This window comes from Macaca thibetana, chromosome 20 (assembly GCF_024542745.1).
Source record: "Macaca thibetana thibetana isolate TM-01 chromosome 20, ASM2454274v1, whole genome shotgun sequence".
In the NCBI taxonomy this organism is placed as follows: domain Eukaryota; kingdom Metazoa; phylum Chordata; class Mammalia; order Primates; family Cercopithecidae; genus Macaca; species Macaca thibetana.
Window position 1 is genome coordinate 47,754,675 of NC_065597.1, and position 27,728 is coordinate 47,782,402.

Below are 27,728 nucleotides of genomic sequence, written 5' to 3' on the forward strand. Positions count from 1 at the left end.
CTCCCTTATCTTTAAGATGGTAAAGATAATTATCTATAAATACTAAGGGAACTCAGAGGCCGGTGCCGGCGTGGGTCCTCTGTAAGCTGAGCGCCGGTCCCCTGGGCCCCCGCTTTTCTTTCTCTATACTTTGTCTCTGTGTCTTATTTCTTTTCTCAAGTCTCTCGTTCCACCTTACGAGAAACACCCACAGGTGTGGAGGGGCAGGCCACCCCTTCATCTGGTGCCCAACGTGGAAGCTTTTCTCTAAGGTGAAGGTACGCTGGAGCGTGGTCATTGAGGACAAGTCGACGAGAGACTCCCGAGTACGTCTACAGTCAGCCTTGCGGTAAGCTTGTGCGCTCGGAAGAACCTAGGGTAACAATGGGGCAAACTAAGAGTAAATATGCCTCTTATCGCAGCTTTATTAAAATTCTCTTAAAAAGAGGGGGAGTTAAAGTCTCTACCAAAAATCTAATTACGCTATTTCAAACAATAGAGCAGTTTTGTCCATGGTTTCCAGAACAGGGAACTTTAGATCTAAAAGATTGGGAAAAAAAATTGGCAAAGAATTAAAACAAGCAAGCAGGGAAGGCAAAATCATTCCGCTCACAGTATGGAATGATTGGGTCATTATTAAAGTAGCTTTAGAACCATTTCAAACAGAAGAAGATAGCGTTCCAATTTCTGATGTCCCTAAAAGCTGTGCAGTAGATTGTGAAAAAGAGGCAGGGATAGAATCCCGGAAAGGAAAGGAAAGTTCACACTGTGAATGTGTATCAGAGCCGCTATGGCTCGGTCAACGCAAAATGTTGACAATAATCAATTACAGGAGGTAGTATATCCTGAAACGTTAAAATTAGAAGAAAAAAATCCAGAATTAGCAGAGCCATCAGAGTCTAAACCACGATGGCCAACTGCTCTTCCAGCAGCTCAAATGCCTGTAACTTTACAACCTCAAATGCAGGTTAAACAAGTACAAACTCCAAAAGAAGATCAAATAGAAAAAGATAGAGTTTCTGTCATGGCAATGCCATTCCAAATGCAGTGTCCACAATATCAGCCGGTAGAAGATAAGACCCAGCCGCCAGTAGCCTATCAATACTGGCTGCCAGCCGAACTGCGGTATCGGTTGCCCCCAGAAAATCTGTGTGGACAGCCAGGAACATTTCCAGCGCCACAGGGCAGGGTACAATATCCTCAACCGCCCACCATGAGACTTAATCCTACAGCACCGCCTAGTACACAGGGTAGTGCGTTACATAAAATTATTGATGAGGCAAGAAAACAAGGAGATATTGAGGCGTGGCAATTCCCAGTAATATTAGAAGCAAGACCACCTGGAGAAGGGGCCCAAGAGGGAGAGCTTCCCGTAGCTGAAGCCAGATATAAGTCTTTTTCTATAAAAATGCTAAAAGAAATGAAAGAGGGAGTAAAACAGTATGGACCCAACTCTCCTTACATGAGAACATTATTAGATTCCATTGCTCATGGACATAGACTCATTCCTTATGATTGGGAGATTCTGGCAAAATCCTCACTCTCACCCTCTCAGTTTTTACAATTTAAGACTTGGTGGATTGATGGGGCACAAGTACAGGTCCGAAAAAATAGAACTGCCAATCCTCCAATTGACATAGATGCAGATCAACTATTAGGAATAGGTCAAAATTGGAGCACTGTTGACCAACAAGTAATAATGCCAAATGAGGCCATTGAGCAAATCAGGGCTATCTGCCTTAGGGCCTGGGAGAAAATCCAAGACCCAGGAACCGCCTGCCCCTCCTTTAATACAATAAGACAAGGCTCTAAAGAGCCCTACCCTGATTTTGTAGCAAGACTTCAAGATGCTGCTCAAAAGTCAATTACCGATGAAAATGCCCGTAAGGTCATAGTGGAGTTGATGGCATATGAAAACGCCAATCCTGATTGTCAATCAGCCATTAAGCCATTAAAAGGAAGAGTTCCCGCAGGATCAGATGTAATCTCAGAGTACGTTAAAGCCTGCGATGGAATTGGAGGAGCTATGCATAAAGCTATGCTTATGGCTCAAGCAATCACAGGAGTTGCTTTAGGAGGACAGGTTAGAACATTTGGGGAAAGATGTTATAATTGTGGTCAAATTGGTCATCTAAAAAAGAATTGCCTAGTCTCAAATAAACAAAATGTAACTACTCAAGCTACTACAAGAACAGATAAAGAGCCACCTGGCCTATGTCCAAGATGTAAAAAGGGAAAACATTGGGGTAATCAATGTCGTTCTAAATTTGATAAAAATGGGCAACCACTGTCGGGAAACGAGAGGAGGGGCCAGCCTCAGGCCCCGCAACAAACTGGGGCATTCCAAATTCAGCCCTTTGTTCCTCAGGGTTTTCAGGAACAACAACCCCCACTGCCACAAGTGTCTCAGGGAATAAGCCAGTTATCACAATACAGCAATTATCCCCCGCCACAAACGGCAGTGCAGCAGTAGATTTATGCACCATACAAGCAGTCTCTCTACTTCCAGGGGAGCCTCCTCGAAAAATCCCCACAGGGGTATATGGCCCATTGCCTGAGGGGACTGTAGGACTAATCTTAGGAAGATCAAGTTTAAATCTAAAAGGAGTTCAAATTCATACTGGTGTGGTTGATCCAGACTTTAAAGGCGAAATTCAATTGGTTATTAGTTCCTCAATTCCTTGGAGTGCCAGTCCAGGAGACAGGATTGCTCAATTATTACTCCTACCTTATATTAAAGTTGGAAACAGTGAGATAAAAAGAACAGGAGGGTTCGGAAACACTGATCCGGCAGGAAAGGCTGCATATTGGGCAAATCTGGTCTCTGAGAGCAGACCTGTGTGTAAGGCCATTATTCAAGGAAAACAGTTTGAAGGGTTGGTAGACACTGGAGCAGATATCTCTGTCATTGCTTTAAATCAATGGCCAAAAAATTGGCCTAAACAAAAGGCTGTTACAAGACTTGTCGGCGTAGGCACAGCTTCAGAAGTGTACGAAAGTACAATGATTTTACATTGTTTAGGACCAGATAATCAAGAAAGTACTTCCCATGTTAAAAAACATTTATTATCTTGTTTTGCTGTAATGGGAGTTCCAGAAAAAATTAAAACTGACAATGGACCAGGTTATTGTAGTAAAGCTTTCCAAAAATTCTTAAATCAGTGGAATATTACACATACAACAGGAATTCCTTATAATTCCCAAGGACAGGCCATAGTTGAAAGAACTAATAGAACACTCAAAACTCAGTTAGTTAAACAAAAAAAAGGGGGAGACAGTAAGGAGTGTACCACTCCTCAGATGCAGCTTAATCTAGCACTCTATACTTTAAATTTTTTAAACATTTATAGAAATCAGACTACTACTTCTGCAGAACAACATCTTACTGGTAAAAAGAACAGTCCACATGAAAGAAAACTGATTTGGTGGAAAGACAACAAAAATAAGACATGGGAAATAGGGAAGGTGATAACCTGGGGAAGAGGTTTTGCTTGTGTTTCACCAGGAGCAAATCAGCTTCCTGTTTGGATACCCACTAAACATTTGAAGTTCTACAATGAACCCATCGGAGATGCAAAGAAAAGCGCCTCCACGGAGACGGAAACACCGCAATCGAGCACCATTGACTAACGAACAAGCCTTCATCGCCATGGCACATTTATATAGAGGAAAAGGGAGGGAGAACGTTGCGGGAAGTCAGGGACCTTGAACACAGGGACTGGCTGAAGCCACGGCAGAAAAACATAAAATGTGAAAATTTCATGGACATTTATTAGTTCTCCAAAATTATACTTTTGTAATTTCTTATGTCTGTCTTTAATCTTTTAATTCTATCATCTTCTTTGTAAACTGAGGAAGATATATGTCACCTCAGGACCCTGTGATGATTGCCTTAACTGCACAAATTGTTTGTGGAGCATGTGTGTTTGAACAATATGAAATCTGGGCTTCTTGAAGAAAGAACAGGATAACAACAATGTTCAGGGAACAAGGGAGGCAACCTTGAACTGGCCGCCGGTGAGCCGGACGGAACAGAGCCATATTTCTTCTCTTTTCATTATACAAATAGGAGAAATATCGCTGAATTCTTTTTCTCAGCAAGGAACACCCCTGAGAAAGAGAATGCGCTCTGAGGGTAGGCCTATAAACGACCCCCTTGGAGGCGTGCCGCCTTTTACGGTTGAAGCCGAAGGGATGAAATAAGCCCCGGCCTCCTGTAGCGCTCCCAGGCTTATTAGGACGAGGAAATTCCCACCTAATAAATTTTGGTCAGACAGGTTGTCTGCTCTCAAACCCTGTTTTCTGATAAGATGTTATCCATGACTATGCATGCCCAAAATTTTAATTTTAACACCATCCTGTGATCTCATCCTGCCTCCACTTGCTTTGTGATATTCTGTTACTTTGTGAAGTATGTAATCTCGGTGTCATGATGACAATGGTGGTTTTGTTGAAAAGAAAAGGGGGAAATATGGGGAAAAGAAAGAGATCAGCCTGTTACTGTGTCTATATAGAAAGAAGTAGACGTAAGAGACTCCATTTTGTTCTGTATTTGAGATGCTGTTAATCTGTGACCCTACCCCCAACCTTGTCCTTGCAAGAGACATGTGCTGTGGTAACTCAAGGTTTAATGGATTTTGGGCGTGCAGGGTGTGACTTTGTTCCTAGAAAAGCTAGGTATTGTCCAAGGTTTATCCCCATGTGATAGGATGAAACAACGTTGCTAAAAGGTTTATCTCAAGGCACGGGATTTTCCTTTAAACTTATTCATGTCACAGAGATCCTTGTTCTTATGTCTTACTGCTAATTTCCTCCCTAAAAATGATCCTATTGTCCTGCCACTCCCTTATCTTTAAGATGGTAAAGATAATTATCTATAAATACTAAGGAAACTCAGAGGCCGGTGCCGGCGTGGGTCCTCTGTAAGCTGAGCGCCGGTCCCCTGGGCCCCCGCTTTTCTTTCTCTATACTTTGTCTCTGTGTCTTATTTCTTTTCTCAAGTCTCTCGTTCCACCTTACGAGAAACACCCACAGGTGTGGAGGGGCAGGCCACCCCTTCAATTTGCCTCCCATCTAACTGGATGGGCACCTGCAGCCTGGTTTTCCTCAGTCCAAAAATCAACGTTGCCTCAGGAGACCAACCCCTACCAATCCCCGTTAATACCCCTGTCTGACACCACCATGCTATACAACTCATACCTCTATGAGTAGACCTCAGAATAACTACAGGAGTTGGAACTGGGGTTGCAGGATTAACCACCTCCGTTTCCTATTACCAATCCCTCTCCAAAGACCTCACAAATAGCTTGGAAAAAATAGCCAAATCCGTCACAACTCTCCAATCACAAATAAATTATTTAGCAGTGATGGTTCTTCAAAACCACAGAAACTTACACCTACTCACAGCCGAAAAAGGAGGACTCTGCCCTTTTCTAGATGAACAGTGTTGCTTTTATCTTAACTAATCTGGCTTAGTACAACATGCTGTAAAAAGACTAAAGGACCGAGGACAAAAAATTAAAGAAAACATCCCTCGATGGCTAGTGTGGCCCTCCTGGTCTTTTAATACCTAGTTTCCACGGCTTGACCCACCTAGGCCCGGCCATAACCATTTTTCTTTTTCTAGCATTTGGCCCTTGTCTCTTACACCTTCTCGCCCAGTTTTTATAGGACCTTATCAGAGCCTTTACCTACGGGGACAAGACAAGATATAATGCTGCTCCGGGAATACCAATGGCTCCAAAAACAGCAATCCCTACCATCCAGCCTTCCCCAACAACCGTCGCCCCTTCCCAGCAAGAAGCAGCCAGACAATGGCGCCCCTCTTCTATTACCTATTAAAAGGCTGGAATGTTAGGGACAAAATGCCCAAGAAAGCTTCTTGGTGCTGCCCACCCTTCCCCCAAGCCTCTTTATATTTCTAAGCCCTTATCTAGGTGCCACAGTGAAGCCAGCAGACTTCACTTGTCAGACCTTGCTGCAATAAGCAAACCCCAATTACAAACCACCCACACCTGATGGGGGAGGTCGTGGGAAACATAAACTTTACCTTCACCCTCCTGTAATAGATGTCACAAGGTAATACGTAGCAAAATTAACCAGCAAACAACCCAGGATGTGGCCATACCAAAGAACTCCCTCAAACTCCCCTCCCCAATATAAACCCCTCATTCTGTAAGCTTGGGGCTGCTGCTTCTCTATTAGGGGAGCAGCTGGCAGGTTAATGAAAACTTGCCTGCCTAACTTTAGGTCTATTTTTCCTTTCTCTCAGCTGACCTTACATCCTCATCTCCTGAGAGCAGGAGGAGGCCCAGCTGTGAGGTCAAAATGCCCAGCATCCCCAGGAAGGAGGAAGCCTGAGAGAAAGGCAGAAAGGGGACAAAAGCGGCTGACGTCTCAGTCCCAGCTGAAGAGGACTATTTTGTTTAGGAAGAAACGCTACTTATATGTTCCTTGGTCCTGGTGTGACTCATTTTTGCTGACCTGAATTTATTACATTTCCTGGAGCCTGGGATCTTGACCTTTTCTTTCTCACTTTAAGGGAGGAGACCACCCCTCATATTGTCTTATGCCCAGTCTCTGCCTCCAAAGAAAGAAGTAAAAACTAAAAGGCAGAAATGGAATCCACAGGCAGATAGCCCAGCACCGCACCCTGGGCCTGGTAGTTAAAAATCAACCCCTAGACCAGGCGCGGTGGCTCACGCCTGTAATCCCAGCACTTTGGGAGGCCGAGGCGGGTGGATTACGAGGTCAGGAGATTGAGACCATCCTGGCTAACACAGTGAAACCCCGTCTCTACCAAAAATACAAAATATTAGCCGGGCGTGGTGGCGGGCGCCTGTAGTCCCAGCTACTCAGGAGGCTGAGGCAGGAGAATTGCTTGAACCTGGGAGGTGGAGGTTGCAGTGAGCCGAGATCGCACCACTGCACTCCAGCCTGGGTGACAGAGCAAGACTCCAACTCAAAAAAACAAAAAAAAAAAAACAAAAAACCCTGACCTGACTGCTTGTGTTATCTATAGATTCCAGGCATTGTATGGAAAAGCATTGTAAAAAAATCCCAGTCCTGTTCTGTTCCTTTCTCATTACTGGTGCATGCAGCTCCCTGTCACTACCCACTGTTTGCTCAGTCGATCACGACCCCCTCATGCAGACCCCCTTATAGTTGTGAACCCTTAAAAGGAACAGGAATTGCTTACTTGGGGAGCTCGGTTTTTGGAGATGCGAGTCCGCTGATGCTCCCAGCTGAATAAAGCCCTTTCTTTCACAATTCGGTGTCTGAGGGGTTCTTGTCTGGCTCGTCCTGCTACAAAAATTTTTTTTTTTTTTTTGAGACAGTCTCGCTCTGCTGACCAGGCTGGAGGGCAGTAGAGCGATCTCTGCTCACTGCAGCCTCCGCCTCCCAGGTTCAAGTGATTCTCCTGCCTCAGCCTCCCGAGTAGCTGGGATTACAGGCACCTGCCACCACACCTGGCTAATTTTTATTTTTAGTAGAGACACGGTTTCACCATGTTGGCCAGGCTGGTCATGAACTCCTGACCTCAGGGGATCTGCCCCAGCTCAGCCTCACAAAGTGCTGGGATTACAGGTGTGAGGCACCACACCTGGCCCAGACTGGGCTTCTTTTTCCTTTCCTTCTTTCTTTTTTTCTTTCTTTTCTTTTTTTTTGATGGTGTTTCGCTCTTGTTGCCCAGGCTAGAGTGCAATGGCACAATCTTAGCTCACCACAACCTCCGTCTCCTGGGTTCAAGTGATTCTCCTGCCTCAGCCTCCTGAGTAGCTGGGATTACAGGCTTGCGCCATCACGACTGGCTAATTTTGTATTTTTAGTAGAGATGGGGTTTCTCCATGTTGGTCAGACTGGTCTCAAACTCCCGACCTCAGTTGATTGGCCTGCCTCAGCCTCCCAAAGTGCTGAGATTACAGGTGTGAGCCACCGTGCTCGGCCTTTTTTTTTTTCTTTCTTTTTAAAGACAGGGTTTCACTCTGTCACCAAGGCTCGGGTGCAGCGGTGTGATCTCGGCTCACTGCAACCTCTGCCTCCCGGGTTCGTGCCATTCTCCTGACTCAGCCTCAGGCGTAGCTGGGATTACAGGCATGTGCCACCACACCCAGCTAATTTTTGTATTTTTAGTAGAGATGGGGTTTCACCATGTTTGCCAGGCTGCTCTTGAACTCCTAATCTCAGGTGATCCACCCTCCTTGGCCTCCCAAAGTGCTGGGATTACAGGCATGGGGCACCACGCCCAGCACTTAATTTGACTGGTGACATTCCATGGGACTACAGTCAGGCCATGCTATGAATCGGCCCATTCAGTGGCAGTGTGTGAATTCAAGTTTAGGATGAAGAAAGTTCACCTTTCTCTCTCCAGGCCCCTGGGCCCTGGAACAGCTGCCTGTGTGGTTGATGGCGGCTCCTCTGGTTGGCCTTGAGGCATGCGGGAATGTCACTGCCTGGTGAGCTCCTCAGTTGGCCAGCACTGTCTGGGGGTGGGGGATGAGGGTGGCTCTCAGGGGTACCCATCTGAATGCTGCTGTTGTGAAGGTTGAATATGAGTAGGCCTTGGGGAGTTGACAAGGCAAGAGGTAAGTTTTGAATCAGCAGTTTCCCAGTGGCCGCTCAGAAAAATAACACATTTGGAAGGGACCAGCAGGAGTCTCTTTGGGAGCTGTCATAAGCCCTTGGCGTCAGAAACACTGACCTGGTCTCTGAGCTTTTGGCCAAGGCTCCCTGCAGCCAGACCTTCCCCAAACCTGCAGTCTCTGCCCGGCATCAACATCTGGCATTCACCCAGTACCTCATTCCTGTCCCCAGTGCAGCCACACTTCGCCAGTACCTTCAGCCAGGCCCCAGGTACTCCGGGGAGTGACCTTTTTCCCGCAGCTGGTACAGCACCCACTTCTCCCACAGCGAGGTCCACCCCTGCTTCCTGCTGCCCAGTGGGCCTGTGCTCCTTCGCCTGTCCCCACTGCTGGCAATGCTTGAGCCAGGGGCCATTCAGTGGATCCACTGGCCTGGTGACATGGGCCTCAGAGGCTGACCTCCAGGATTGTGAACTCTGCCCCTGGTTCTTTCCCAGGAGGGTCCAGACCCCCACGGGAGCTTCCAGCACCTCCCAGAGCTCTTCCAGACTGTGGGTGATAGGCACCACGCTGAGGGGTGGGCACTGTAAGAGAAGAAATGTCATTGCTCTTAAGGGAAGTTTTCAGTTTTCTCTTGTGTCCTTCAGAGGCCTGAGAGCCTGGGAGACCTAGGGCTGGGACCACACCCCCTGGGCAACACTGAATCCTTATGCCCCTCCCAAACTTTTTGCCTCTGCTCCCCAGGGTGAGAAAATAGCCCTTAGAGTCCACAAGGGACCAGAATAAACACACTTAACAAAGTAATCCATATCTTCCACCTGTTTCACACCCTCTCCCCAACATAGATCTCCCCTTGAAAATTTTACTGCCCCAGCCAGATTTTCTTTGTCCTGTCATTTCTTTTAAAATTTATTGTCCTTGGCCGGGCGCAGTGGCTCACACCTGTAATCCCAGCACTCTGGGAGGCCAAGGTGGGTGGATTGCCTGAGGTCAGGAGTTCAAGACCAGCCTGACCAACATGGTGAAACCCCGTCTCTACTAAAAATACAAAATTAGCTGGGTGTGGTGGTGCATGCCTGTAGTCTCAACTATCCAGGGTGCTGAGGCAGGAGAATCCTTTGAACCCGGGAGGCAGAGGTTGCAGTAAGCCGAGATCGCGCCAGTGCACTCCAGCCTGGGCAACAAGAGCGAAACTCCATCTCAAAAAAATAAAAATAAATAAAAATTATAGTTCTTTAAGAAATATAAGCCGGGCGCAGTGGCGTGGGCGACAAAGCGAGCCTTCGTCAAAAAAAAAGAAAAAGAAAGAAAAGAAAAGAAAAGAAAGAAAGAAAGAAAGAGAAAGAAAGAAAGAAACAAAAGAAAGAAAATGATCAGTAGCTGCACCACTAGAAAGATGGCGGAGCAAGAGCAAAGAAAAATCCTTTTGGTTCCAGAAAATCTCCTGAAAAATAGGAGGTCTTATCAAGCCCTCAAAGCCACCCAGGCAAAGCAGGCACTTTTGGCAAAGAAGGAGCAGAGGAAAGGAAAAGGGCTCAGGTTTAAGCGACTGGAATCATTCCTACATGATTCCTGGCAGGAGAAACGTGACAAGGTGCATCTCAGACGACTAGAAGCGAAACCTCATGCCTTGGAATTGCCAGATAAACATTCCTTGGCCTTTGTTGTATGCATCAAAAGGATTGATGGTGTGAGTTTACTGGTGCAGAGAACCATTGCAAGACTTCGCCTAAAGAAAATTTTTAGTGGTGTCTTTGTAAAAAGTCACCCCCTAGAACCTAAAAACGCTACGTATAGTGGAACCTTATGTGACCTGAGGATTTCCAAATCTGAAGTCTGTCTGGGAACTCATTTTGAAACATGGACCAGCCAAGGTCAAGAATAAGACCATCGGCCAGGTGTGGTGGCACATGCCTGTAATCCCAGCACCTTGGGAGGCCGAGGCGGGTGAATCACGAGGTCAGGAGATCGAGACCATGCTGGCTAACACGGTGAAACCCCATCTCTACTAAAAATACAAAAAATTAGCCAGGCATGTTGGCGGACACCTGTAGTCCCAGCTACTCGGGAGGCTGAGGCAGGAGAATGGCGTGAACCCGGGAGGCAGAGCTTGCAGTGAGCCGAGATCACGCCACTGCACTCTAGCCTGGGCGACAGAGTAAAACTCTGTCTCAAAAAAAAAAAAAAAAAAAAAGAAGAGGAAGACCATGCCTCTGACAGACAACACAGTGATTGAGGAGGACCTGGGGAAGTTTGGTGTCATTTGCTTGGAAGACCTCATTCATTAAATTGCCTTCCCAGGGAAGCATTTCCAGGAGCTCTCATGGTTCTTGCGTCCTTTCCACCTCTCAGTGGCCCAAGATGCTACCAAAAATAGAGTGGGCTTCCTCAAGGAGATGGGCACACCTGGTTATCAGGGTGAATGCATCAATCAGCTCATCTGTCAGCTGAACTAGACTCAGGTGCCAAACTGCGATAAATTTTTATCAATGAAGTGGAAGCATGTGTTTTTGTTGTTTTGGGAATTTTTATCAAGTACTTCAGAGATTATTTCCTGCTTTATCTTCAAAAACTGAAAAGAAAAGACAGTAGCTGGCCAGGCGCGATGGCTCAAGCCTATAATCCCAACACTTTGGGAGGCTGAGGCGGGCGTATCACCTGAGGTCAGGAGTTTGAGACCAGCCTGACCAACATGGAGAAATGCCGTCTTTAGTAAAAATATAAAAATTAGCTGGGCGTGGTGGCGCATGCCTGTAATCCCAGCTACTCGGGAGGCTACGGTGGGAGAACCGCTGGAACCTAGGAGGCGGAGGTTGTGGTGAGCAGAGATCACACCATTGCGCTCCAGCCTGGGCAACGAGAGCAAAACTCCGTCTCAAAAAAAGAAAAGAAAAGACAGTAGCTTATGTTCATGGCAAGCACTTCTCATCACAGTGCAGTTCCAAGGAAAACTTCCAGCATTTTCTACATTGGGTGCCACGTCATCTGAAATCAGCACATTCCATGGAGGAAGGAGTCTTGCTCTGTTGCATCTATCCTAGGGTTTAATGTTGATAAATGAGTAACTCTAGCATTTGTAAAAGGCTCCTTAAGGCTCCTGCAGCAGCCGACCAAGCCCAAGGACATAACTGAATCTGGAGAGTCCTGGGGCCTTGTTTTGAAAAAGACTTGAAATACACATAGGAAGAAAGCCATAAAAATAAATGTTCACTTGTCTCTGAAAAAAAAAAAGAAAGAAAAAAAAAGAAATATAAAAGCAAAACTTGGCTTCAGCCATTTTTTCTGACTGCTCTGTCTTGTGAAGATCCCTGAGTACATGTAAAACAGATACAATTTGTATTCTTTCCTTTTTTCTTATTTATTTTTGAGACAGGGTCTCCTAAGTTGAGCAGGCGGATCTCATTCTCTTGGACTCAAGAGATGCTTGTGCCTCGACCTCCCAGTAGATAGGATTACAGATGATTCTCAATCTAGGCCTAGATTCAACTGAAGAGCCCACTAAGAGCTAAAAGACGCCTTGGAGATTACTCTGACTCCAGTACACAGGACATGTATGAAGTCAGGTGGAGCACAGAGTAGGCCATCAGGAAGTGTGAGACGGAGGTCTGGTGGGAGAGCTGGCGACATTTACTGACATAAAGATCCCAGGGGAAGCAGGTTGGGGTAACAAAGGGATGAGCTGGTTTTGAGCGGAGGAGTCTTGGGCCATCCGCGTAGGGGCAGGACCTGAGGGGAGCCGAGAGCCTGGCTGCAGCTAGAGGGAGACCGGCGGTCGGGAGGCGTCCTGCACAGCACATGGGAGAAACTCCTAGAAGAGAGGACCCTCTGACCTTCTCAACCTTACCCTACTCTCCTGGCTGCTTCCGCCATCTAGAAGCTCCAAGGATTTCAAGCTCCAACAAGCCTACAATAGAGGAGGGTCTCCTGTATCCACTCCATGGCTTTTGTGAAAGGAAAATAAATCTTGGGGCCCCCAAATCACTACCCTAAAGGTAAAAGTCAAGCTGGGAACTGCTTAGGGCCAACCTGCCTCCCATTCTATTCAAAGTCACCCCTTTGCTGGCTGACATAGATGGATATCTGATTGCATCCTCTGGAAACGCTAATCAGAAACTCCAAAGAATGCAACCGTTTGTGCCTCACCTTCAGTTTCCTGGAAGCCCCTCCCTGCTTCGAGTCTTCCTGCCTTTCTTCAAGTTGTCCCGCCTTTCCAGACAGAACCAATGTACTTACATACACTGATTGATGTCTCATGTCTCCATAAAATGTATAAAACTAAGCTGTGTCCCGACCACCTTGGGCACATGTCGTGAGGACTTCCTGAGGCTGTCACGCGCGTGTCGTCAACCTTGGCAAGAAATTGAGATCTATCTCGGAATTTCTGGGTTCACACTTTTTGCTCTCAACATTGGGAAGAGACTGCTGCCGCCGTTCCTGAGGACAAAACGAGAGGGTGATGGGCTGGAGCCCGATTCTAAAAAGGTCCAGGGACGAAAACTAACTTCTGAGTTCACGACGGCTCCCTTCCGTGGGAGGCTCCTTTGTTTCTGCAAACCCGGGCTGAGCTCTGAGCTGTGCGGCCTCACCGGGCGGGGCCAGAGCATACTCGGTTGGTTTTCAAGGCCGGCGCCTGTAGCCGCAACGGCCATTTTTGATTAGGGCACGGAGAGACCGCTGCCTGGGGGTGGGGGCGGGGGGCGCCGTCCTGGGTACAATTGCGCAGGGGCAAAGGTCGAGAGGTCGCGCAGCCGCAGTTTTTTTTGAAGAAATAGTCCAGTTCTGACTATGGACTCGCAGCCATCGGCCCTTAGTTTCCATCCCCTCTAGTGGGCCTTCGGGGGTTATAGTGACCTCCCTCCTTCCCTTGGGACTGGGCCGGGGAGGTGTTCTCGGGCGCGGGAGGTTCCGTATGCACAGGCCCGGCCAGGGGAGGTGACCGATTCGTCGCTGGGGCTGACAGTCCCCATGGCGCCGCCTCTGGCCCCGCTCCCTTCTCGGGATCCAAACGGGGCAGTACCCGAGTGGAGAAAGCCCAGGACCGTGAGCTTCGCCGACGTGGCCGTGTACTTCTCTCGGGAGGAGTGGGGCTGCCTGCGACCCGCGCAGAGGGCCCTGTACCGGGACGTGATGCGGGAGACCTACGGCCACCTGGGCGCGCTCGGTGAGAGCCCTACCTGCTCACCTGGGCCCTGCGCCCCCACACGCCCTGCCGCGCCTCTGGGAGCTGCGCGTGGAGTTGGGGGTCCCGGGGCCGGGCAGGCGGCCTCCCCACAGTGTGGGGTTTGCGTTCTTCTCCCCCAGGAGTCGGAGGCAGCAAGCCGGCGCTCATCTCCTGGGTGGAGGAGGAGGCCGAACTATGGGATCCAGCTGCCCGGGATCCGGAGGTGACGAAGTGTCCGACAGAAACGGACCCAGGTGGAGTATCGGGTGCTAAGTCCCATGGGGACTTCTCTGTTCCTGTCCCATCCCGGTTTCCTCTGCCACCTCCAGCTACCTGCTTAGCAGTTTCCTCTCTGAACTGCCTTCTCAACTACGGCCAGCAGGGTGAGACCTTGCCTTGGCCCCGGATGCAGCCTAGAAAGGGGCTGTGATGGGGGCTCTGGTCCTGCCATACCCGCCTCTAAGTCCTCACCTCTGCATGGTCACTACACTCTGGGGGCTTTTTTGTTTTGCTTTAGAGATAGGGTCTCTGTTGCCCAGACTGAGGTGCAGTGGTGCCATCATAGCTCACTGCAGCCTCGAACTCCCGGGCTCAAGCAATCGGATCAAGCAATCCTCCCGCCTGGGCCTCCAGAGTACCTAAGACTGTAAAGGCACTAGCCACCACGCCTGGCTGTTTTTTTTTTTTTTTTTAATTAAAAATTTTTTTTAAAGAGGTGGAGGTCCTGGTGTGTTGCCCGGGCTGGTCTCGAACTCTAGCCATCCTCTATCTCGGCCTCCCAAAGCACTGGGATCACAGTCATGAGCCACCGCGCCTGGCCTCTAAGTTCCGTTGGCTCTACCTCCACATCATGACCCCCACCCCAGTCGTTTTCCTGCAGGATGGTTCCTATGCCCCCTAGGCGCCCCCCACCCCGCCCTCCCATTTCCTTCCTTCAGTTCTTGCCTCAGCCTTTGCAGAGTATCCAGCCCCACTGAACTTGGCCATGCCCGCCTGGTTCTGCCTTTCTTGGTGCTGTTCCTTCTGCCTAGAATATCGCCAGGTGTCCGCTCCTCCTTCTGGATCAGGCCCAGATGTTCATGTCATCTCTGCCCTTCCATGCGGTGACATTTCCCCAGTCCCGAGGCGGAATGGACTGTTTCTCCCTCCTGGCTCTGTCTGGCTCAGCAGCCGAGGAACAGGTGTCACTGCTCTATCTCCCAGGGGCAGCCGGGGGTCCAGCAGGCCTGTCCCTGTCCACGCGGGCTGTGGGATTCAAGGACCAGGATGAGCCGAGCCTGAACTCTCTTGTCTTTATCTCCCAGCAGATTCCAGAAACGAGGAAGAGGAAAGACAAAGGGAAGGGATGGGAGCCCTGGAGAAGCCTGTCCCTGTGACCGCCGGGTCTCCTGGGCTGAAGGTTCCCCAAGCCCCCTTTACCAGGTTGGAGCAGCTGTCCAAGGCGCGGCGCCGGAGTCGCCCCCGCTTTTTTGTCCACCCCCCTGTCCCCCGAGCGGACCAGCGTCACGGCTGCTACGTGTGCGGGAAGAGCTTCGCCTGGCGCTCCACGCTGGTGGAGCACATCTACAGCCACAGGGGCGAGAAGCCCTTCTACTGCGCAGACTGTGGCAAGGGCTTTGGCCATGCTTCCTCCCTGAGCAAACACCGGGCCATCCATCGTGGGGAGCGGCCCCACCGCTGTTCCGAGTGTGGCAGGGCCTTCATGCGCCGCACGGCTCTGACTTCGCACCTGCGCGTCCACACCGGCGAGAAGCCCTACCGGTGCCCACAGTGTGGCCGCTGCTTCGGCCTGAAGACTGGCATGGCCAAGCACCAGTGGGTCCATCGGCCAGGGGGCGAGGGGCGCAGGGGCCGGCGCCCTGGGGGGCTGTCTGTGACCCTGATCCCTGGCCGCGGGGACCTGGACCCACCCGTGGACTTCCAGCTGTACCCAGAGATATTCCAGGAATGTGGATGAAGGCCTCAAAAGTGACTATCTAGACATTGCGGGAGGCCCGAGATGGGCTCAGGGGCCCGAACCTCTGCAGCGGCCTGCAGGGAGGTCCCAGAATCCACGGCAAGAGCTGGCCTGGGGTGTGGACATTCTGAACGTGGGCACTCAACAGCCTCTTCTGCCAGCACCTTGCTCCCCGCTGCCCTGGGCTCTCCAAGGCCACCTTTGCTGAGGCAGGGCTGAGGTGAGAACCCCCCAGACCTCCATACCGGGAAGCAAAAGCTGTTTCTCCTCCCAAAGGTGCTAAGAGGATTGAGGTAGAGGAGAACCTTGTTTTCTCTGTTTTTTCTTTTTACTTTTTTAATTTTTTGAGATGGAGTTTTGCTCTTGTTGCCCAGGCTGGAAGTGCAATGGTGCAATCTTCGCTCACTGCAATGTCCGCCTCCTGGGTTCAATCGATTCTCCTGCCTCAGCCACCTGAGTAGCTGAAATTACAGGCACACTATGCCTGGCTAATTTTTGTATTTTTAGTAGAGATGGGGTTTCACCATGTTGGCTAGGCTGGTCTCGAATTCCTGCCCTCAGGTGATCCACCCACCTCTGCCTCCCAAAGTGCTGGGATTACAGGCGTAAGCCACCTCACCTGGCCTTTTCTTTTTTATTCTTTGACCCTCCCACAGCACAATACCCATTGTCTGTTTATTTATTTACATATTTTTAAGACAGCATCTTGCTCATCACCCAGGCTGGAATGCAGTGGTGTGAACTGGGCTCACTGCAGCCTAGACCTGCTGGGCTCAAGGAATCCTCCTGCCCCAGCCTCTCAGATGGCTGAGACTACAGGTGGGCTACACTACGCCTGGCTAAGTTTTAGTTTTTTTTGCAGAGATGGGGTTCCCACTATGTTGATCAGGCTGGTCTCAAACTCCTGGGTTCAAGCAATTTGCCCACCTTGGCCTCCCAAAGTGCTGGGATTACAGGGGAGCCACCGCACTGGCCTCCATTGTCTTTTTGCTGCACAACTTAAACAACCAGTGGCCCTGTACTGGATCTGGCCTGCAGTTGCTGTATTGATTTGGGCCCAGGCAGTGTTTTTAAGTGATAACAATTAGTGGTGAAGATTTAAAAGGTTATTTTGCACCAAAATCCAGGTTTCTGGCATCTCTAGAAAAATCCAAAGATTTTGCAAGTCCACCTAGGCTCTCAGAAAGTCGCTGTTGTTGGGAGCTGGGCCGGAGCCAGAACTCCCAACTTACCGTGGCCACTCATCCCATCGGCTCCTGACCAAGCACGCGTTGCCATTCATCATTGCTTGCTTCTAGTGTTTTTGGTGTTTAAAGTACAGCAAAGAAGAAAGGGAAGTATTTCTTGAACCCATGTCTGTGTCAAAACAGTCCTTGCATCTTTCCTGTCTTTAGGTACGCGCCATCTTTGCTGTCTTTAAGTATGTGCCATCTCGGGCAGAGAGGACTAGGCCAGGAACACCTGGTGTTAGATTTGTAGCCAGTGGCAACTGTACCCATCTGTATCCCCAAGCTCTACACAGAATCCCCCCAGCACTTCACGACTCCATTATCCATCTACCACTAATTCCTTTGTGGGCAGAGTCCAGCCATGGGCAGCACCTGCCCAAGGAGAGCAAGGGCCTGTGACCTCTGCTGGCCTGTGCACCCTCGCCTGTCACCCAGCTCAGCCCTGTGTCTGGCCTACCCAGGGAGGAAGAAACCAGATTTGTCAACCTGGAAGGAGGTAGAAGTTTTGGAGACAAGACACTGTGTCAAGTGAAGTAATGAACTGACTTTATTCCAACCTCATCTCCAATCCAACCCCACCAAGGTCTCTCTCCCTCAGCTTTTCTGGGGTGGGTTGACTCATGTGTCACCTTATCACAGGGACACATGGGGTGAGAAGAGGCACCGTGGCAGTAGGAGATACCTTTGTACCAGGTTTTAATTCCCAGTGTACATCCCAGTCCCCTCCCCTAACCCTCAACGCAGCCTGGGGAAAGCCCAGCTTGCAACACCAGTTCTCAGCCCAGACTGACAGCCAGATCTTGGCCCTGAGTATGCCAATTAAAGGTGCCATGATTATTACCTAGAGGTCTCTGAGTGCTTTGAAGTTTGTAAAGCTTATTTAGGGCCCAGAAGCCAGACTCCAACTCCTCTGCTTCCTGCCCTCATGACCCAACTTTCCAGCATTTCATCAACTTTTTTAGTGTCATGAAACCCTTAAGCCTTAGCCCCACCCCATTCTCAGCTCCTTAGTTCGTGGTGTAGATATTTCCACCTAGAGGCAGGGCCGGGCTGAGTATCTTTTAAAAATGTAGCTACTCTCGGCTGGAGTTGTTGCTCACACCTGTAATCCCAGCACTTTGGGAGGCTGAGGCGGGCAGGTCACGAGGTCAGGAGACCGAGACCATCCAGGCTAACATGGTGAAACCCTGTCTCCACTAAAGATACATTAAAAAAAAAAAAAAAATTGCCAGGCATGGTGGCACGTGCCTATAGTCCTAGCTACTCAGGAGGCTGAGAGGAGAACCGCTTGAACTCAGAGGCGGAGGTTGCACTGAGCAGAGATAGCACCACTGCACTCCAGCCTGGGCAACAGTGAGACTCCATCTCAAATAAAAAAAAAAAAAAAAGTAGCTACTCCCTGGGCCCAGTTCCTCATCTATGGAATGAGAATCTCCAGGGATAGAATTTGATGCCTGTGAAAGTTTGAGAGAACCACTGCTGGGAACAAAACATTATTTTCAAACTGCTCTTAGTTTTGCAAGAGTAGTGGTTGGTCCCGGGGCCTGTCCCCAGTGTCAGGCATACACAAAGACTTCCATTTCTTTGTTCTTTCCAAAGGGCCCTGTACCGTGGCCGCTGTCTTCCTGGGTACCTAGGATCATGTTCAGTACACTGGGGCATCTCCTGTAGCATCAGATGGAAGGCCTTTAAGAGGGCTTGTGCTTTGCATGAGGGGAGGGAGCAATGCACACGGAAGCTCCTCTCACTGCGAACGTCTGTGAGGGCTCGCTCTATCCTGCAGCACTGGCCATGTTGGCTCGACCATAAACCTTGGCTGCACACTGAATGGCTCTGCCCTAGTGCTGTGCATGCCAGGAGACAATGCTGTGAACAAAGTGACCACCCGACTCAGGACATGCGCAGGGTTCATTCTCATGGATGCAGAGGTAGGACAAGGCCAGTGGACTCCCAAGTTTCTCCTGCCTTGGATTAGCTGGTGTTGGGTCACTGGGCTTGGAGCCTCTCACTGCTGTGGCTGTGTGTCAGGTGGAGGCTGGTTTGCTTGTGAAGTCCCTATGCCTAGATGGCACCCTGGTCCTGGAGGAGGCTGGCTGGAACTTAGCCACTCTTACTCCAGGTGCCAGTGAGGCTGAATTTGCACGTGGAAATGCGGGTGCCTGGGCAGCGTGAAGTCTTGGCCCAGCTTCTGCTACACCTGGGACTTGTGGCTCATAAGAGTGCAGGCAGTGGACGGTGTCAGAGCTGTGGTTGGAGGTCTCACCACCCATTTTTAGGGTGTGGCTGCTCTCCTGTGTGAATTTTCGTGGATCAGTAAGTTGGAGGTCAGAGAAAAATATCTTGTGGAGATTTGTTTCCTACCTGAGTGCTTTGGGGATGACCAGAGAGTACCCCATGTCCAGCTCTTCCCAAAACTTGTCCTCTTGTAGGCTGTCCTGACTGTGGACTCTAGTACTGGACCATGTAAGCCATTCTTAGCAAAGGTTTCAGGACAAACACATTGGGATGGGAGAGAGCTGTGGAGCTGGAAGTTGTTCCTCTGGAGGGCAAAAAGTTTTCCCCGCTTCATTTGTGGGATGAGCTCTTGTGATTTTATTTGTAAGCCTTTATATTACTATTATTATTAGAGATAGAGTCCTGCTCTGTCACTCAGACAAGAGTGCAGTAGCGAGATCTCGGCTCACTGCAACCTCTGCCTCCCCGTTTCAAGGGATTCTCCTGCCTCAGCCTCCTAAGTAGCTGGGATTACAGGTGCCCGCCATCGCGCCTGGCTAATTTTTGTATTTTTTAGTAGAGACGGGGTTTCACCAATTTGGCCAGGCTGGTCTCGAACTCCTGACCTCGTGATCCACCTGCCTGGGCCTCTCAAAGTGCTGGGATTACAGACATGAGCCACCGCGCCCCGCCTGTAAGCCTTTAGATAGTTTCTCTCCACTTTTTACCACTTGGCATTCTCCAAGTTCTTGTTCTCATCCCTTTTCATGAAGAAGAGGCCATCCTTCTTCCCAAACATTCTCTTCCCTTCATTTGTCTGGGTAGGCGACAAGAAAACACGATCCATGGCTCCTGCATCACACAGGGGCATCGGGCTCATTAACTGTCAAGAACGCTGCCAAACTTGTTTCAGCATGAAGCGTAGAAAAAAAGACAATAATTGGATGATATTAAGTTGTCTGTCCAGGCTCACTTCCTCAATTCAAAGCTGCACCCGAGGCAGTGTTTCTCAGGTTCCCTTCCTCTGCAAGCCTCCATTCGAGTCAGACAAGACTGGAGAATTGTTAGATGATGCCTCGAAGGCCAGATGGTTCTCTCAGTCCAATTCTCCTCTGTATCACCCTCACCTGGAAGGAATCCTGCCTCCCTGTGAGGAAATCCAGCAACCAGGGACAAAGGCTGCCAGGGATTGAGTTAAACTCAGGCGCTGGGGAAGGTGGAGGGGAGAGGCAAGGGGTGTGAGGCTGACGAGGAGGAAGGGTGTCTGTTCTCAGATCTTCTGGCTTTCATAAAACATAATAGAGGTTAAGTAGGGGCGGGAAAAGTTTTGAAGGCACAGGCCCGGCTGGATGGGAGACGCCTGACACCTCCCTCCCACTACCTCCTGCAGGGGCTTCTGGCCGACAGGGGAGGCGGACCCGACCAGAGCGCCCCCGGCCAATCAGGAAGGCGCCTGGCGTTCCCTGGCGACCATTAACGCCCCGCCGTCCGCGGGGTTGGAGGAGGCGGGGCGGCTAGAGCACGAGCCCCATCGGCCAACCGCCAGGCTTCCTGGCGCGGAGAAGCGGTGCCTCTGGGAGCCGGGGCGGGGCTGTCTCCTTGGCAACTATCCTAGCCCTCTAGGAGGGAGGAGGGGGATCAGGAGAGCCGAGCGGGGTGGGGACCGGAGGAACGGGAGCGGGCGCGCAGGTGCGGGGGAGCGGAGTTCCAGGAGGGGGTCCCAGGCTCCAGGACCTCGGCGAGGCCAAGGGTAGTCCGTCCCGGTTCCCGAGGCGCTGCCGGAGCTGACCCGGAGGCCCGGGAGGGGAGGGAGAGAGACACCGCCCCCGCTGGCGCCGGGAAGCGTCGCTCCTTCTCGCTGACCTTGGTCTCGCTTGTCGCCTCGCCCTTGGCCACACGCACCGACAACGCGGGGCCAGGGAGATGGACAGACGGGCCTTTGGAGGGACGGGGACCTAGAACATAGGCACACATACTGCCCCGGTAGCCCGGTGGGCTCCGGGGTGTCAGGTCCTTGCCCACCCCGAGGCCGGGCCCCTCCAGCCCAGGGTTAATGCCAACGAGTTTCCACCTCCAGCGGCTCCTAGAGAGGCCGCGGCGCGAGCCGGCGGGGGGACCTGGCCGCGGACGGACACTTCCTGTGCGGGGGAGGGGACCGGGCGGCCGTTGGACAGCGCAGCCCAGCCCGGGGCCGGGGGCCAGACGGTGGGGGCTCGGGCGGGAGTGGGGCCGGGGGCCGCCGGGGTAGTCGCGAAGCCCCTCATCCCCGAGGCCGCGACGCGCGGGGGCCGGTGAGGGCCACGGGGAGGCCGAGACCTTGGGAGGGGGCGGGGCCGCGGGCAGGGGAGGGGCCCGGCGCGCTGGAGAGGCGCGGGGTCAAGACGTCCGGCCTCGGGGGCTCGGGCTGGGCCGCCGCGTCCCTTGGGCGGCGCTGAGCGGGCGGGCGGGCGGCGGGGCCCCGGGGCTCAGGGCAACCCAGGCCGGGTCGCAGGATCGGCCGCCATCGCCGCCGCCGCTGCACGGGGAGCCCGCGGGGATGGAGCGGGAGGCGTCGCCGTGGGGCCTCGAGCCCCAGGATGTGCAGAGTTCTGACGAAATGAGGAGCCCCGAAGGGTCCCTCAGAGGTGAGGAGGGAGCGCCCGTCCGAGGAGTGGACCTGCGAGCAGGAGAAGGGACTGTGGCTCCAGGGAGGGAGCGAGGGCCCGGGGCTGGGACACCTGGGACTCGGAGGAGGGGCAGGCGGGGACTGGGGTGTCCTGGGTCCGCTGAGGGGGGCGTGGGAATTTCAGCACTTGTCTAGGGGCCAGCAACCCTGCTTGTGAGGTGGGAGGTGTGTGGTTGCTAATAGACCAAATGACCTTCCAGGTCTCACTCGATCTGGATTTTCTGTAATTCTCTGATCCTGCAGGCAACATGAGTGAGAATGAGGAAGAGGAAATTTCTCAGCAAGAAGGCACTGGGGACTATGAAGTCGAAGAGATACCATTTGGGCTTGAACCCCAGAGCCCTGGGTTTGAGCCACAAAGCCCCGAGTTTGAACCCCAAAGCCCCAGATTTGAGCCTGAAAGCCCGGGATTTGAGTCCCGAAGCCCTGGGCTTGTGCCCCCAAGCCCTGAGTTTGCACCCAGAAGCCCTGAATCAGATTCTCAGAGCCCTGAGTTTGAATCCCAGAGCCCTAGGTATGAACCCCAAAGCCCTGGCTATGAACCCCGGAGCCCTGGCTATGAACCCCGGAGCCCCGGCTACGAACCCCGGAGCCCTAGCTATGAATCTGAGAGCTCTAGATATGAATCCCAGAACCCTGAGCTCAAAACCCAAAGCCCAGAATTGGAAGCTCAAAGTTCCAAATTCCAGGAGGGTGCAGAGATGCTTCTGAACCCCGAGGAAAAGAGTCCCTTGAATATCTCTGTAGGAGTTCACCCCCTGGACTCCTTCACTCAGGGGTTTGGGGAGCAGCCCACAGGAGACCTGCCCATAGGACCACCTTTTGAGATGCCCACAGGGGCCCTGCTGTCTACACCACAGTTTGAGATGCTTCAGAATCCCCTGGGTCTCACAGGAGCCCTTCGAGGTCCAAGCCGGCGGGGTGGCCGGGCCAGGGGTGGGCAGGGCCCTCGGCCTAACATCTGCGGCATCTGCGGGAAGAGCTTCGGGCGGGGTTCCACCCTGATCCAGCACCAGCGCATTCACACCGGTGAGAAGCCCTACAAATGTGAGGTCTGCAGCAAGGCCTTTTCCCAGAGCTCTGACCTCATCAAACACCAGCGCACCCACACTGGCGAGCGACCCTACAAATGTCCCCGTTGCGGCAAGGCCTTCGCTGACAGCTCTTACCTGCTTCGCCACCAGCGCACTCACTCTGGCCAGAAGCCCTACAAATGCCCACATTGTGGCAAGGCCTTCGGCGACAGCTCCTACCTCCTGCGACACCAGCGCACCCACAGCCACGAGAGGCCCTACAGCTGCACCGAGTGCGGCAAGTGCTATAGCCAGAACTCGTCCCTGCGCAGCCATCAGAGGGTGCACACCGGTCAGAGGCCCTTCAGCTGTGGCATCTGCGGCAAGAGCTTCTCCCAGCGGTCGGCCCTTATCCCCCATGCCCGCAGCCACGCCCGGGAGAAGCCCTTCAAGTGCCCTGAGTGCGGCAAGCGCTTTGGCCAGAGCTCGGTGCTGGCCATCCACGCCCGCACCCACCTGCCAGGCCGCACCTATAGCTGCCCCGACTGCGGCAAGACCTTCAATCGCTCCTCCACGCTCATCCAGCACCAGCGCTCCCACACGGGCGAGCGGCCCTACAGGTGCGCTGTGTGCGGCAAGGGCTTCTGCCGCTCCTCCACGCTGCTGCAGCATCACCGGGTGCACAGCGGTGAGCGGCCCTACAAGTGCGATGACTGCGGAAAGGCCTTCTCCCAGAGCTCCGACCTCATCCGCCACCAGCGGACCCATGCGGCCGGCCGGCGCTGACCCAGGGCCCCAGCAGGGGTGGGAGGTTTGGGCAGAAGATAAGGGGCCAGGGAACTAGAAGAACCTTTAGGGAGGATAGTGGAGAAGCCGCAGCAGGATGGAGGAGCTGAGGATGCTGGAAGAAGAGGGCCAGGGTGGAGGAAGTGACATGCCCTGGAGACTTGTGGGAAGTGGGTTGGAGGGAGGCCAGGCCGGCAGCGGGAGGCCCTGGGAGAAATGGAGAGAGGTCAGTGGAGGGCTGGCCTCGCAGTGGTGGCTCCTCGGTGGGTGCCTGGCTTGGCAACGTGCTAGAGCAGGGAGGGGGGAGGGAGGGGGATTACCTAATTAGAGTGGGTTAGCTTAGATTGGTAGCTGCTGAAACCCTTGTTGAGTCAGGAGCAGATAAAAGGGTAGGTGGGGTGGGGAGTGGGGCCTCGGGGTGGGGCCTGGGCCTCTGCGTGCAAACCCCAGCCTCCCTCTTTTTCCTCAGGCTTTGGAGCCCCTGAGTTTGAGTTCAATAAAAACCTTTATGTGGTAAACGAGACTTGTCCTTAAAACATGTGCGTGGACAGCGCCCTGGGAAGTGGGAGACACCAGTAGTAGCCAGGGGCCTTATCTGGGTAGTGCGTTGCTGCTGCTGCTGCTAGAAAACAGGTCTGGCTGTGTTGCAGCGCGCCACCGCGCCTGGTTGGAAGTGCTATTTTTTTCTTTATTTTTTTTGAGATGGAGTCTTACTCTGTTACCCAGGCTGGAGTGCGATGGTGTGGTCTCGACTCACCGCCATCTCCACCTCCTGGGTTCAAGTGATTCTCCTGCCTCAGCCTCCCGAGTAGCTGGGATTACAGGTGCCTGCCACCACGCCTGGCTAAATTTTTTTGTATTTTTAGTAGAGACGGGGTTTTCACCATGTTGGCCAGGCTGGTCTTGAACTCCTGACCTCATGTGATCCACTCACCTCAGCCTCCCAGAGTGCTGGGATTACAGATGTGAGCCACTGCGCCTGGCTTTTTTTTTTTTTTTGGAGGCAGTATCTTGCTCTGTGGCCCAGGCTGGATTGCAGTGATGTGACCATTGCTCACTGCAGCCTTGACCTCCTGTGCTCATGTGATCCTTCTGTCTCAGTCTCCTGAGTAGCTGGGACTACGGGTATGTGCAATCAGGCTCAAATAAGTTTTTATATTTTAATTTTTTATAGAGACAAGGTTTTGCCATGTTGCCCAGGTTGGTCTCAAACTCCTGGCCTCGAAGGATCCTCCCGCCTTGGGTTCCCAAAGTGCTGGGAATACAGTTGTGAGCCATAGAACACAGCCAGACATGTTCACTTAATTGAGTAGGGCTGCAATATTGCACCAGCACAAAAACACCACAAAACTGGACAGAATTTCACATTTATTGGATAAATACACGCAGGCACAGTGCTTGGCACTGGGGCTCCAAGTGAACAGACGTGGTTCCCACTTTGAGCTCAGTCTTTCTGTGGGAGCCATTGCACAGGTGTGATGGGTCCTGGGAGAGGGTGTGGAGCCAGGGCAGGGGCAGAGCCTGGGAAGACGGCCTCCAAGGATGGGGATGTCACAGGCCCATGCCTTCTTTTTATTTTTTCCTCCAGACGGAGTCTCGCTCTGTTGCTGCCCAGGCTGGAGTATAATGGCACAATCTTGGCTCACCACAACCTTCACCTCCCGGGTTCAAGCGATTCTCCTACCTCAGCCTCTTGAGTAGCTGGAACTACAGGCGTGTGCCACCACGCCTGGCTTTTGCATTTTTAGTAGAAACGGGATTTTGCCAGGCTGGTCTTTACCTGACCTCAGGTGATCCACCCTCCTTGGCCTCTCAAAGTGCTGGGATTACAGGCATGAACCACCACGCCCAGTCCATCCCCTCTTTTTCTGTATCTTCCCACAGGCTTTGTCATTAATTCAATGAAATTGTGTCAAGCACCTACTAGATGTCCCACGCCCTGACATATCACGAGGCATCCCAAGGTGAACAAGACAAGTATGACCTTTACCCTCAGAGTTCACTGAAAGATAGCTGCTAAGTATGTCAATCATTAAACAGGGAAAAACATCCAGGCTGCTGGATGAAGAAACATGACGTATGCTTTGAAGGAGTAGTGCAGGCTGGAGGAAGTGTGAAAGACGTGGGAACCCAACCGAGTCTGACATGTGAGCTAGGATCTGCCAGCCGAGGAAGGAGGGGTGGCCAGGTGGAAGGTTCAGACAGAGGGAGCCGTCTGGGTGAATGCAGGAAGACAGGAAGTAGCCTGGCCTGGGAGAAAGGCTGGTGTCACTGGAGCTTCAACAAGGAGGCAGCATGGCTCTAGAATAGGTTGGGCAAGGCCACAAAGGTCTCATTTTGCAGGGTGCTGAAAGGCATGCCAAGGAATTTGGTCTTTGGCCAAGAGCAAGGCATGTGCCGCAGTCATGTAGTGAGACAGGTCACATTTGCTCTCTGCCAGCAGAAGAGACTGGACTCCAGTGCAGGGGAGTGGGCAGGGAGAGGTTCTGCAGAGGGGGAGGCATCTGTGGACATCTCAGGGAAGGTGTGAGGGCCAGAACATCCCTAGGTCCTGAGACTACAGTTTCTCCACATTTAGATCAGACATTCTCTTCCAAGGAAGGAAACCAAGAAAGGCTGGTGGACCGTCTGGTAATGACAAACCCTCACTTTTGCAGCCCTCCTGGCTGGTCCCTCAGCAGGTCCTCCCTATGAGCCTGCAAAGGAGACAGGCAGGCATGAGCTCCATGTTCAAGATAGGGAAACTGAGGGCCAAGGAGGGGCAGTGACTCGCCCGAGGGCACACAGCGGAATGCAGGCGGAGGCAGAGTGGCCCTGGGCGTCCTGAGTTCAGTTCTGGACCCTCTGCACATCACAGGCCTGGACTCAGTCCTTGCCACCGCCACTCTCAGAGTCCTCCTCGTGGAGGGGTTTCAGGCAGCCCGGATCCCCAGCCTCTTCCCCAGACGCCGGCTGCCCAGAGTCTTCTGCAGGGATTCCATTCGGGACACCTCCGCCAGCCTCCATCTTCTCCTTCAGGTTCCGTTTGAAGAAACCAACCTGTACAAAGACAAAATTTGAATGAGCAAAAAATTCACTGAGCACTGGCCCCAAGAAAATGTGAGAACACGTTTTTCTTTCTCTCTCTTTTTTTTTTTTTTTTGAGATGGAGTCTCACTCTGTTGCCTAGGCTGGAGTGCAGTGGTGTGATCTCGGCTCACTGCAGCCTCTGCCTCCCAGACTTAAGCAATTCTCCTGCCTCAGCCTCCTGAGTAGCTGGGATTACAGGCATCTGCCACCATGCCCGGCTAATTTTTGTATTTTTAGTAGAGACAGGGTTTCACCATGTTGGCCAGGCTGGTCTCAAACTCCTGTCCTCAAGTGATCTGCCCTCCTTGACCTCCTAAAGTTCTGGGATTACAGGCATGAGTCCCCGAGCCAAGCGAGAACACTTTATTTTATTTTATTTTTGAGATGAAGTTTTGTTCTTATTGCCCAGGCTGGAGTACAATGGCACCATCTTGGCTCACCGCAAGCTCCGCCTCCCAGGTTCAAGCAATTCTCCTGCCTCAGCCTCCTAAGCTGCTGGGATTACAGGCATGAGCCACCATGCCCGGCTAATTTTCTATTTTTGGTAGAGACAGGGTTTCTCCATGTTGGTCAGGCTGGTCTCAAACTTGCGACCTCAGGTGATCCACCTGCCTCTGCCTCCCAAAGTGCTGGGATTACAGGTGTGAGCCACCGTACCTGGCCTTCATCTGTAACTTCTTTTTTTTTTTTTTTTTTTTTTTTTGAGACGGAGTCTCGCTCTGTCACCCAGGCTGGAGTGCAGTGGCCGGATCTCAGCTCACTGCAAGCTCCGCCTCCCGGGTTTACGCCATTCTCCTGCCTCAGCCTCCCAAGTAGCTGGGACTACAGGCGCCCGCCACCTCGCCCCGCTAGTTTTTTTGTATTTTTTAGTAGAGACGGGGTTTCACCATATTAGCCAGGATAGTCTCGATCTCCTGACCTCGTGATCCGCCCGTCTCGGCCTCCCAAAGTGCTGGGATTACAGGCTTGAGCCACCGTGCCCGGCCTTTTAATCTGTAACTTCTACTTAGCCTTCAAATCCCACCTCAAATGCCACCTTTCCTGGGAGGCCTGCCAGGCCTTCACAGCCTAAG

At 52.0% G+C, this 27,728-nt stretch overlaps 4 protein-coding genes and 1 pseudogene across 9 annotated transcripts in view; 4 read left to right on the forward strand and 1 right to left on the reverse strand.

The window, feature by feature from the left end:
• The window catches only part of CD2BP2 (CD2 cytoplasmic tail binding protein 2), a 249,448-nt gene that overhangs the window by 42,450 nt on the left and 179,270 nt on the right, over positions 1–27,728 (forward strand). The window lies entirely within an intron of this gene.
• LOC126944269 (60S ribosomal protein L7-like 1) lies at positions 9,931–11,017 on the forward strand (annotated as a pseudogene).
• On the forward strand, positions 13,214–19,256 carry ZNF747 (zinc finger protein 747). 5 transcript variants are annotated; one of them, XM_050773540.1, is made up of 3 exons: positions 13,214–13,722; positions 13,863–13,976; positions 15,027–19,256. In XM_050773540.1, exons 1-3 carry the CDS (start codon positions 13,527–13,529, stop codon positions 15,677–15,679), a joined length of 963 nt encoding a protein of 320 aa, XP_050629497.1. In that variant the 5' UTR covers positions 13,214–13,526; the 3' UTR covers positions 15,680–19,256. The 5 variants fall into 5 exon arrangements, with proteins under 5 accessions (XP_050629497.1, XP_050629498.1, XP_050629501.1 ...); XM_050773541.1 differs by having other exon boundaries at positions 15,030–19,256; XM_050773544.1 differs by lacking the exon at positions 13,863–13,976 and having other exon boundaries at positions 13,255–13,722; positions 15,030–19,256.
• ZNF768 (zinc finger protein 768) lies at positions 21,316–24,104 on the forward strand. 2 transcript variants are annotated; one of them, XM_050773496.1, is made up of 2 exons: positions 21,316–21,413; positions 22,031–24,104. In XM_050773496.1, the coding sequence occupies exon 2, from the start codon at positions 22,036–22,038 to the stop codon at positions 23,584–23,586; it is 1,551 nt and encodes a 516-aa protein (XP_050629453.1). In that variant the 5' UTR covers positions 21,316–21,413; positions 22,031–22,035; the 3' UTR covers positions 23,587–24,104. The 2 variants fall into 2 exon arrangements, with proteins under 2 accessions (XP_050629453.1, XP_050629452.1); XM_050773495.1 differs by lacking the exon at positions 21,316–21,413 and adding an exon at positions 21,447–21,746.
• Positions 24,938–27,728, reverse strand: part of ITGAL (integrin subunit alpha L) — a 52,944-nt gene continuing 50,153 nt past the window's right edge. Inside the window, exon 31 of the mRNA XM_050773442.1 lies at positions 24,938–26,625. Coding sequence (XP_050629399.1) covers positions 26,452–26,625 — 174 coding nt within the window. The 3' untranslated portion in view covers positions 24,938–26,451. The remainder of the gene's footprint in view (positions 26,626–27,728) is intronic.

What these genes read in the sequence shown, in the direction of transcription:
- ZNF747 (XM_050773540.1), top strand. Translation starts at nt 13,527, where the DNA reads ATGGCGCCGCCTCTGGCCCCGCTCCCTTCTCGGGATCCAAACGGGGCA. An exon ending in CGGCCACCTGGGCGCGCTCG is followed by an intron (nt 13,723 to 13,862) that starts GTGAGAGCCCTA and finishes CTTCTCCCCCAG; the next exon opens with GAGTCGGAGGCAGCAAGCCG. An exon ending in TCCGACAGAAACGGACCCAG is followed by an intron (nt 13,977 to 15,026) that starts GTGGAGTATCGG and finishes TTTATCTCCCAG; the next exon opens with CAGATTCCAGAAACGAGGAA.
- ZNF768 (XM_050773495.1), top strand. Translation starts at nt 21,659, where the DNA reads ATGGAGCGGGAGGCGTCGCCGTGGGGCCTCGAGCCCCAGGATGTGCAG. An exon ending in CCCCGAAGGGTCCCTCAGAG is followed by an intron (nt 21,747 to 22,030) that starts GTGAGGAGGGAG and finishes CTGATCCTGCAG; the next exon opens with GCAACATGAGTGAGAATGAG.